The 12,071-nt window shown below is 38.0% G+C and overlaps 1 protein-coding gene across 1 annotated transcript in view; it reads left to right on the top strand.

Annotated features, from left to right (window-relative positions):
* Nca (neurocalcin homolog) overlaps positions 1–11,570 on the top strand; it is a 166,709-nt gene extending 155,139 nt beyond the window's left edge. Inside the window, exons 2-5 of the mRNA XM_089073439.1 lie at positions 527–746; positions 1,103–1,221; positions 1,433–1,621; positions 2,836–11,570. Coding sequence (XP_088929565.1) covers positions 677–746; positions 1,103–1,221; positions 1,433–1,621; positions 2,836–3,036 — 579 coding nt within the window. The 5' untranslated portion in view covers positions 527–676 and the 3' untranslated portion in view covers positions 3,037–11,570. The remainder of the gene's footprint in view (positions 1–526; positions 747–1,102; positions 1,222–1,432; positions 1,622–2,835) is intronic.
* Positions 11,571–12,071: the final 501 nt, after the last annotated feature.

Genomic DNA, 12,071 nt, shown 5'->3' with positions numbered 1-12,071 from the left:
CGTAATTCGATCGAGGATTCTCCGATTAAAAAAAAAAATTAAAGGACGACGTTAACTTTTTTCTCTCTTTTTTTTAAATAGAGTTGTTCTTTCTTTTTTTTTTAAATAGAGTTGTAATATTTATCGTCAATTGCAAAGGTTGAGCGATAATAAAGCCCAAACTATTTTAACAATACGCGCACACGATTTTTTTATTTTCTTGATTGTTGTCAATTTTAGTACCCTTTGATATAAGAATAGCCTTTGATATTCAATCGCTTAGAGAATTTGCGATTCTTCAAAGGGAAAAAAATATATCTTGTTCAGTCGCATTTTCGCTCGTTTGTTTTTGCACGTTAATAACAGAGCGAGACTATTGATCTCGAATGCAGCTATGGCGAGGTAATAATTCCCACAAAGTGATCGAACGGGGAAAAACCTGTATGACCTGTATCGAACACCCATTGACTTTTGCTCCTCGCCGTGTTAAGCCAGCTTAATCGGAAAAGCTCCCCTGAAAATTACCGAACGTGTCTTCTTCTTTCAGGCGTGTCTGGTGGAGAATACCAGCCGCGAAGCGTGTTGTGCTTAACGGCACTATTAGAATAGTAGACTAGTTAGAGCTTTAATTATCTGCTAATTGGATTCCGGGATTCGTTGGGAAATCCGGGGATTCCAGAAGGGACTTTAAGCAGCCATGGGGAAGCAAAACAGCAAGCTAAAGCCGGAGGTGCTGGAAGACCTCAAACAGAATACGGAATTTTCAGGTGTGCCGCTTTGTACAGATAACTAAGAGCCGGAATCTTCCGACGTGCTATTTAGTATTAATATTACGTAATAATATATGTACATAATGAAAGTGTAGAGTGATCGAGTTTTCGTAGAGATAAATTAAACAAGAAACTTCTCCAGAAATAGAATAAATACAGCTTGTGCGTATACGGACATTTTTATTTAACGATATTTCTGCCTAGAGCATGTCGGAAGATTAAATATGTATTCGTCAACATATGAAATTCGACGTTATCAATAAATATTTACCTTGCGAATTTACATCTGGAGCGTATGAATAACGCTAGCGCAGTCGGGTACGAGTAATATTTTATCGTCTTTCCTTTTGAAGATGCGGAGATCCAGGAGTGGTACAAAGGATTCTTAAAGGATTGTCCCAGCGGGCACCTCAGCGTGGAGGAATTCAAGAAGATTTACGGGAATTTCTTTCCCTACGGCGATGCGTCAAAGGTAAATGGGAAAAAGTCCCGGATGAGAGACGTGCGAGTGTAATCGATAAGTTCATTAACATACCGCATGTCGTGCGCCTGTGTGTGTGTGTGTACGCGCGCGCGCGCGCGCGCGCGCGCGCGTGTGTGTGTGTGTGTGTGTGTGTGTATGTGTGGAACCCCGTGCAAAGTTATTATTCATTCTTCAAAATTTATCATGTGACTTTTCGTAGTTCGCGGAGCACGTATTTAGGACATTCGATGCGAACGGCGACGGTACGATCGATTTTCGGGAATTTCTCTGCGCTCTCAGCGTTACGTCCCGCGGCAAATTGGAGCAGAAGTTAAAGTGGGCCTTCAGCATGTACGACCTGGATGGCAATGGTTACATCTCGCGACAAGAAATGCTGGAAATCGTGACGGTACGTACCGAGATATAAAACCGACTTGCGAGTTCAATAGGGCGAGAAGTCGAGGTATAAATTGATATAATAAATTTACTTAAAATTACTGAGCTTAATGAATATATTAGTCGATGATAAATCCTGCTTCCACGTTTTATTGGCCCTCTAGTTTTCTCAGTTATAACATTTTGCTAGTATTTTAATAGCTTTTAATAAAAGATATAATTTGAAAAATATCTATGAGCTCAAAGATTTTTTTATAAAATTACACTGCTCTGAGATATTTAAAAAGATTTTCGTTTGATTTCTGATAAGAAAAAATTGACTTTGCATTTGCATACTTGTAATATACAAGAAAGAAAATAGCGTGAGATAACTTGTGCATACAATATTACATATTTGCTGTTTAATAAATTATTTTCAATATAATTATATTACTAAAAATTACTTAATTCCTAATTCATTATTGTACATACATGTAGTGTTTGTCGTTATTTATATATAAAATTATTTAGATAATTCTAAAAACAACAGCTTTATCTTATCTTTCTCTAAAATACATATTATCTTTATCTTAGATAAGAAGTGTCATCGTTTGCAAATTATCCAAGTTAACGTCAGTTGCAAAAATCAGAGACTAATTGGTGCCAGTTAAGTAATTACGAAGTTTTTATATAAATATGAATCCCATCAAGTTTTAGATTTAAGTCGTATTGAATATTTTTTAACGAACATTATTCAAAAAGCGGTCGTACTGGCATATGTGACTAGAATAATATAAATTTATATCAAGAACATGCATTAATTATGTACATTCTCATTTATGTTATCTAACCAAGAAGTAATAAAAGTTTTATAAAGATATTGTTTTTTGTATGCCTTAACAGTGACATTATCTTGAAATTATTTACATAAATGATATATAATTTTATCTTTCATCTAGATAAATTTAAATTTAAATCGTCTTAAAATTTAATCTCTATCTTATCTAAGATAAAGATAATTTAAATATAATTTATCTTAGCTTTATCTAGATGACTTTAAGTTATCCAAGTGCAACATCGATTACATGTTATTTTTTGTATGTCAATTAATTAACATGTAGTATCGTGAATTTTCTCATTTGAAGTTTTGCTGTTTTCTCCTCACACACGGAAATTGATGTTTGATGTATAGTTTGATGATACATATAAAAAGCTATATATTCTATTTCATTTTAATATTGATTTCAGGCGATCTACAAGATGGTGGGCTCCGTGATGAAAATGCCTGAAGACGAGTCAACGCCGGAGAAACGAACTGATAAGATATTCCGACAAATGGATAAGAACAAGGACGGCAAGCTATCGCTTGACGAATTTATAGAGGGTGCGAAGAGCGACCCGTCTATTGTGCGACTGTTGCAGTGCGATCCTAGTGCACAAGCTCAGTGAGGCCCTGGGCCAATACAGACAAATATCGATATGCCATCAGCATACCCAAATCGGTTCCCGGTCCAATTAGTATCCTAAGTAGAAGCGACGCGATCGTAGAAAGTTGTCCGCCGAATTGGACGGTGATTCGGGGAAGCTACCGAAACATTATCTTCGCACGTTTGATCGTTTTGAATTTTTAATGTAATAATATTCCTTAGTTAGTCCTTAGAGAACTGTAGGTTAAGTAACTTATTCGTTAACAATTCCCAAAATAAGTTATGAAAATGATTTTGTCCTATCAGCGATTTTTATTTGGAAACTAGGGATGTTAATGCGCAGAATATGATCGTTAGGTGAAAATTATGTACGCATTTTGGCAATAGATTACATTTGATTCGAGGAACGATAGGGATATGTGATATTAGAAAGAGAAAGATACAAGTTATTATATAATTTGTCTTAATATTAATCTTTATTTTATTATTATATCGATGAGAGGAAAAAAAGAGATTAGTTGTTGCAAATATAGTTGCTCGAGGATATCGTCTTGGCGGTTTCTCTCTTTAAGTATTCTACGATCGCTCGCGCAGGCTTACGCGCAAACAGAGATGTGTAAGAGCTCGTATAAATTGGACTGGTACCCGAGAGGTCCAGGGTCACTGGGCCCATGGCGCTTGCGCATACCGCAAGCTAGTCGACAAGACTAGTCCAGTCGCTCCGTTTCATTGACGGATCGGTTTAGCGAAAAGCTTGTTACGCCTTTCGGGTCATATTAGAAAGCGCCAAGCGATGACGCCATCCATGAAAGAGAGGACATTGCGTTGATGCCGCCGATGCATCTTGAGAGGGCGGAGGGAGGGGAAGAGGTAGACTGTATAGATTCGGTTGAGCCGACTGTTTGAGATGTCGCGAGGAGACGAGATTAGCGAAATTCTAAAATATTCTCTGTGTTCGTAATATCCGTGATTTTTCGGCAGCGTGCACGGCAAACAAGAGCCTTGACGAGCGACGACGTTCGAATTCCGTTATTCTCTCTGTCGCTCTTTCTCTCTCTTCCTTTGAGTTAACGAGAGTGTGCGGAACCGCGAACCGCGTCACGCGTCACAGCGGGATCCTTGTATATACTTTAGCGAAATCGTTATTAGTGCGGCATCGACGCACGATCCTCGGACTGCCGATCTCAACACGCGGAGGCTCTCGCTCCTCGACCGTGCGGAGTGGCCATCATTGTTCTTGCGCACCGTATCGCCGCCCGTCTCGTTTGGTATCCGATACCCAGTTCGGGAACGGGGAGAGATGCCATCCCCTTCGGGGAGGGGGGACTCACTTCTCTCTGCGGTATCGCATCCCTCACCCTTACGGACCCCGAGTGTCTCGCCTCTCGGCCCACCACATTAAAACGGACTGACCCATTTAACGGAAAAGACTCACAGGAGACTAACAGCCGCGTTGGCGGTCGTTCCACCACGCGCTAGCAACGAAAAAACTTAGTGATTTAGAGATCCGTGAGATTTTAGGCAAAGGTCACTGCGAAATCGCGAAATCGTACACCCGGCGCTTTGCTAGTTAAATTGCGCTTAGAGACCGATCTAGAGCTTTGACCTGATAGAAGGAAAGAAAGAGTACGCTACACACACACACACACACACGCGCGCGCGCGTCGCTCTCTTGTCAAAAGTGCTGAAAGGCGAGAAGAATACTCGATTCGTAGCGATGCTATCTTGACGGAGAGATTATTCCAGACGCAGAGCTATTATTCTATCGAATCACGGAAAGCTTGTCCTTTATATATATATATATATATTGCCGTTATTCATCTCGCTGTTATTTTACCGTTTCTAGTGACCTTTGTCGTTACGGAAGTATAGTAGGACGCGAACGTATACTCGGATAGCATACAGGTCCGCCTCTTTCCAATCTCGCCAAGTAAAGCACATCCTTGCCGATCAGAGCGACTGGTCTTCAGCTTTAGCGAAGGCTTCGTGCTTCGCCGAGCGACCGACGGATAAAGAAGAGGAAACCTTACACGCGCGTGCGCGTTGTATTTAGAGATTTATTTTTGTGAATGCGAGTGTGCCGCGTATTTGTGAAAGAGAGAGAACGTGCGAGTGTGTGCGTGTATGTCTGATCTGTGCGTATTTCGCGTGTGCCCGGATAATAGAGCAGCGCGAACGTGAGAGAAGGGAAAAAGAAAAAAAGAAGAGAAAGAGACGGCTCGTGGCGCGAGCCTTATCGTCCTGTCGTCCGACTAGTATCAATCGATCGATCGATCGATCGCGATCGAATTACACACACACACACACACACACACACACACACACACACACACACACACACACACACAAATATATTATATACATACGATTATGTATTATTGATAAATTAAAGTATAGGGAAACGGCGAGAGAGATCGCGAGTACAACCCATGCGATCGCGATCTCCGCCCACGCGAATATACACGCAGCAGCAGAGGGACATTTGGACATTTGGACATTTTATGGTGAGCCTCGTTTACTACTGCACGGTCGATGAAATCAATCAATTATCGAGCTAACGTTAACACGAGCATAAACGATCTACGCTTATATATATATATATATATATATCTTTTCTGATGTATGATAAAAGCGACTTCCGGCTGGCTTCGTGTAGCTATTTGTCGAAAGGATGAATCTTTTTTCAGTTCGCCTTTCTTTCTGTGAGGCTTTCTCTCATCGCGTTTTATCCCCTTCTTTCCCTTCCTCTTCATCTATCTTTTCAAATGGTGCGATCACTTTTTGTGTTTTTCGATCGAATATCCTCAAAAGAAACATTTTCGTTGCCTTACGCTCCCAACGGCGTTCGATCCGGCAATATTAAAAACGCGGCGACATAATGAGAAATTTTGCTTGATTACGTCCGGTCGTTAGCAATATTGCATTTTGCAAAAATACGCGCGCGTTATACAAATAGATATAATTTACAGATAAATATTATATATATATATATATACATATATAGATAACGCAAAAGTCTCTATATATTATATCTTTATTGTACTTTTTAAGATTGTACATCTATTCACCTCGTGCTCATTAATATTTAAGGATAAAGACTATTTATGATTAATGATATCTCTCTAATCTTTCGGTATAGTCATTGTATAAACAAAATAAATAACCTCATTAATGTTAATACATATAAATATATTGTATGTACACGTTAAGATTCTAAAGTTACACTTGAACTTTTCCGATTACATTAAACGCGGATAGATTTTATTCTGCGACAAGATATCACGGAAATGAAGGAAGACTCGGATTTACAAACAGTAAGGAACATAAGGAATTTGCGTTCGTTAAAAATTAAATCCATGTTACAGCATTATAGCATAGGACTGCCAATGCGTTCCGTTAAACTTGACGGCAGTCAAACACTGAATGAAACGCACTTAAATTGTACCTTAACGAATGAAGAAAGCAATAAACACGAGAAAATATTGCGACTAAATGTTATAGAGCTCGAAAGAGAAGGTCATAGAAATGGCATGATTTTTCGAATTCGGTTGTAATGCACTTTACAACTCCTTTTCATAGAGACGACCGTAAGATATATATATATATATAATATCAGAATTGCATTGATCTCACGATTAGAACACGAGCGATATTGGATTTTAGACGCGTGAATCGCGATTAATTAGGTAATGATAATACACATAATTGTATACATAATTGTACAAAAATTGTTTAGTGATTAATGATGTCTCATCATTTCCTGCTATCTTAAAATCTGATCTTGGTTTTCACGCGTCTGAATTTCATTTAATATCACCTCATTTCTCTTTTTTAGATATAAAATTGCTGATATTGAAAAAACACAAGTCGCACATATTTGTTTTTAATTTAATTTCTTGATAAAAATGTGATTATTCCTCTTAACCATAATTAATCTTACATAATTCGCGTTCTTATAATAAACTCTTACACGATGTAACATCGACGAGGATGTATTTACATATCCATATGGATTTTGCAATTCATTACTGCTGAAAAAAATCAAAAGTATGTAAGACACACGTTGTCATTCTAGTTTAAATGTATTGTAAATTAGCATTACATACATTTAGTTTTTTTATATCATATTTCGCTATATTTCGCTATAATCTTACGAATTGTATTAAATTCATTCAATCAAGAATTCTATTAAAATTCATTGTAATTAAGATATTATGTAAATCATTTTGGTCGATGTTGCATTGCTAAGAGAATGTAGAATAAGTATTTACGGGCGAATCACGTGGCTACGGAAAATGCAAAATACGAAAAAGGCAATTAGATTGCCTTTTTGTTGCCGGAAAATAGACTTGCAAATAATTCGATAAAATTTACCGCTTAATTTAAATTATTTTTCTGGCATGAATGGCTGAATAAGATAAAAACGAAGCGAAATAAAACCTGTAGATATGCTCGTTCTCTGCTGCGTGGGCGCCGAATTGTGTCGCAAGTATCAAAAGTTCTGTCAAAAGACTACACTTGCTCACTGAGCCTTTATTTTTACAAATTCCATATATTCCCATCTATTCAAGCGACGCCAAAAGTCCAAAAGATATCTAAAGGCACTTAAAGATTCTCGAAAAAAAGTATCCAAATGATACTCGTTTATTAATGAATCGAGTTGTCAATTAATTATCTCAAATTTGTTTTTGATCAATGTGATTAGTTGAAAAGTATAAATAAGATATAAACATGTCGGAAATGTGCGTCTTTAGACATTTCAACTTTTAAGTTTAAATAGTGCCTGAAAGACGAGAACGTCTCTTAATTTTAGCTCGCACTTTCCGACTGATGTCTAAATGATATATTTTTTTGAGCGTTTGGCGTTTCTGCCTTTTGCGTGATGTTTAATCTCGATAATCCGTTCCTGGTGACAATTGCAAGTTAATTATGCAAGAAGGAACTGACTGTCAATGCGGAAGCGGGATAAAGTTTATTTTGTTCTTACACGGTCAATTGCAACGTGTTGTTGAAAAACTGTAATAATTAAAACTTTCGATATTCGATGCTGCAATTCGGAATTTTTATCACTAGCCTTTGTCTAATGCGTTAAACTGAGATCGCTTCAGCGTTTTCTCTCCCGATGGTTTCTTCTCGCGTAACTACGTCTAACTATTTCGTTGTGAATTGATTGATTGAGAGAACAACACACTTGTATTCTTCAGAATTACAGTGATCGTAATGTAAACGAACGAATCTCGGTACAGGTTTCAGTATATTCGCTTCATACCATATCCGTACATTTTATTCGAGAGACGTTCTGGGAACGAATAATGAATTCACGAAGACTATCTTTGCTTCTCTATTGCAAATTGAAGAGAGTTTAATCGTGCGAAGATGTTATATATAGATGTGTGTGTGTGTGTATGTGTGTGTGTGTGTCATTGGAAACTTATCGTATCGTTATTCGTTCGTGTGTCGACGTGTATATACCTTGTAGGAAGAGGAAGAGGAAAAGGAAAATCGTGTCGGTTGTGACACTCACGACATAGCATTTTCGCGATTGAACGCGTGTTTCGAGATCACTATTGGAAATTACGCTCCTCCCGAGAGAAGCCTCTGTTTCTGAGAGAACTTTTCTCGTTTTCATCTGATCGCACCGTTGCATTCTGATTCTTTCTTATCCGATATGATGCTGATATAGAGAAAGAAACGTGCGCCGAAGAGCAGAAACCAATTTACCAAGCTCGTCATTCTTCTCCGAGAAAAGTGAATCCTCCGATCTCTTCTCGTCACAGCTATCTCTTCTTTTCCTTCCTGGTATTCCTCGTCAGAAAGTTAGTACGATAATTTATTGTTTTCCGGAAAGTCGCACGTATGAAGAAAAAGACGCGCAAAGAAGGAGAAAAGATTTTAAATATATTGTTACGTCCGCGGCGGTCATTGACGCTCTCACTTAACGCGCGAGGAAACCGTGAGGAAGCGCGCTCGGCGATAAACAACGCCGTTTTTGTTAAAACGATACGTAGGCTTCAAACCAATCACAACAATGCTTTCGCGGACACACGTCTGTATATCTGTCACCGCCACGAGTCACCGCGCCGTACTTGTTCGTAAACAACAACCGTTGCCCCGGAGAGCGTTTCGCTTCTACTCCAAATCAAACAGCGACTCGACGCTCGACGCTCGGCCGCAGAAGCTCGCGCGGGCATAACAATAATATATATATATATATATATATATATATATAAAAGTGCGAAGAAAGAGAAAGAGATCGGTTACGTTCGTTGGAGCGGGATGGATATCGACATTTGCTGCTCGTGTGTTTGTCGTGATATTTCTTTCTAAGCTAAGATATACATATACAAAGTTAAGAGTTACAAAGCGAATCGTTAAAATAGTTTCTCATGTTATTACCGACGTATAACGACGTACAGAAATGAGAATGATAAAACCGTTAATCGAATGAAAAAAAAAAAAAAAAAAACTAACCTCTCAAAATCAACTCTCTACCACGTTCTCTTATACTCTACATTCCCTATTCTCTATCTATATCTCAATGATTTCATTCTTGCCTAAGGGATCGTAGTGTTCTTGACTAATTAGAGTTTCTCCCCTAGGATATCAACGATATTGCGAGTTGATCGCTTATGCATCAAGAATTCTATAGCGCTACTCTAAACGCGAATATCGCCGATCTTGAAAAAGACTTATGCCTTACAAAACTTTCTCTGCACTTTCTTACCATCATGTTCTAGTGTCTACTTCGATAACGTGGACACGCGATACGTTGCTGCAATATAGCTGCAAAGTTTGTACCGTAGGGGGGTGAAGCTGTTTCTCTCAAGTTTCAAAAAAGTTTCCAAGTCGTCAAAAATGCACGAAATGTTTGAGCTAATTTTAGGTGACTTCACTTTTTCCTGCAAAATTGTACGTTAAATTTAATCGAACGTAGATTTCAAGTGACTAAAGTGTCTTGCTATTTTTTCTTGTGAAAAGTTGATCGAGGAAGTTGATAAAACATTCCAAAGATTATGCTTTACTTCGTTAAATTTCTTGTCTTAATTAGCTGTTGTATTCACTATTATTCTACATAATTATCTCAATTATTTAAAGTAAATTATTTATTTACTCAATTACAATTATCCGATCGATCGAGTCTTGACAAGCTTCGCTACTCCAATGTGAACTTGAAAGTTAATTGTGAAGAGAAATTTCCGTAATTAGAATATTACATAAAATCGAGTCAATAATACCTGATGTTTTTTCTCGTAAATGTAACACACACAGGAACGTAGACATTTTGCGATAAAGATTAATCTCTTCCTCGTAAATTCACCTTCAAATTCGACGCGTATGTTTTTTCTCACAGTATTCTCGGTGTCTCGCGGTATCGCTACGTTTCGTTTTTAACCACGAAAATAATTGCTGTAATCCTTCCGAGGATTTTTTCCACTTTAAGATTTCGAGCCGAATCGTCTATCGGCGTCTAAGCGTACTCGACACTTTCTCTAATTCCCATTCCCTCTCTACTTCTGCGGCAATGAGATATGAAATTCATCATTATTATTACTTTGATATGTGGTATTTAATCGGTGCTAAGTGTACGAGGTATGTGTTCTCTATCCCGTATTGCGTTTTGTCCCTGAAGGCGAATATAATTTGCGCAATCAAACTTTCGCACGGCAGCCACGTCCGAAATCTATACAGCGCAAACTGTATCGCTACAATATTGTAACATTGCAGCAATATTACTACGATGCAATATAGTTGCAACGTTTGTGCTGTATGGAAAAATCTCGTCCCATACAGCACAGATTTCCAATGTTGCAGAGATGTTCTAAAGACATTCAGAGGACGTTCTATCGGATAAGAGGACGTCTTAAAAACGTTTCCGAGATGTCTCTGTATAAAGGACGCCCCTGGACAAAATGTGCCGCTGTACGGGGCTTCCTCGATGTTCACGTAGATGTTTCATACATCCTAGCCGACGTCACTATCGGAAAACATGATGTCAAACATTTGAATGACGAAATTCCATAATGGAAACCTTCGAGGATCTCTGCTGACGTGACCGGTGCGAAAGTTGCGCAGCGGCGGAATTTTATATCGTAGTAACTGTTAATCCACAGATGATCATACTTTAATATTGATTTGCTCTCAGGACAGATTACCGTTTTAGTTTACCGTTTCTTTCCTCCTCTTCTTTTTCTTTCCTTTTCTCCGTGAAGCACGCCAGTGCAGTGTAACGCGGGGATGTGATATACATGCTGACATCGTACAAAAAAAGAAAAAGAAAAAGATACACAAAGATCAAAGCGTATGTTTTCTTTTTTTTTTTCTTTCTTTCCTTTCCTTTTTGCGTTCCGATACAACGGAGAACACCGGTAAGATATTAATGTTGTGTATATGATGATCGTAAGGTGTTATAAAATTTTTATTTGCTTTACGCCTTATACATACATATTTACTGTAAGTGATAATTATTACTAGTTGTTTATTATAAATAAGAACGAATCACTCTTGTGTATCAGTTAAATTGCTACATTAAAGTGTTGACATTATACTCGTTCAAAATGTGTCTCAATCGATTCCCTCGCTCGAAAATCTCGCTCTCGACTATTGCAATTTGCAATTTTCCTGATACATCTAGCCGGATTGTTCATTCTTCAAGATTTCTACCTCGAATTATTTATTGCAGTTGTTCATAAGGAACATAAGCTCTGCTTTTTAAATCGAGCATGTGATAACGTATTTGTCAAGCTACTGTTACCAATATATTAATTTATTATTAGTAATCTAATAGTACAATGATAGCAGCGTGAGATAGTAATATATATTATATCGCTCACAACACATTAACGAATATTACGAGCTCAAATTCTCGAAAGCTATCTTCCTTCATTATATCCTCTCTCTATCTCCGATTCAGATGAATCTCATTTCTCCTTTTTCTTTCGCGATATTTCTAAAATATATCCTGAGTAAAAGACTGTAAAAGCGTTACGAAAGTGGTACGATATTTTTCACCAACTTGATTTGATAGCCTCGGCTCTTGGGGAAGGTATGCAATATAGA

Source organism: Pogonomyrmex barbatus, unplaced genomic scaffold, assembly GCF_055798465.1.
Source record: "Pogonomyrmex barbatus isolate J1 unplaced genomic scaffold, ASM5579846v1 scaffold15, whole genome shotgun sequence".
Taxonomy (NCBI): Eukaryota; Metazoa; Arthropoda; class Insecta; order Hymenoptera; family Formicidae; genus Pogonomyrmex; species Pogonomyrmex barbatus.
Note: the sequence above shows the minus strand (reverse complement) of the source record. Positions and strands in the feature narration are given on the sequence as shown.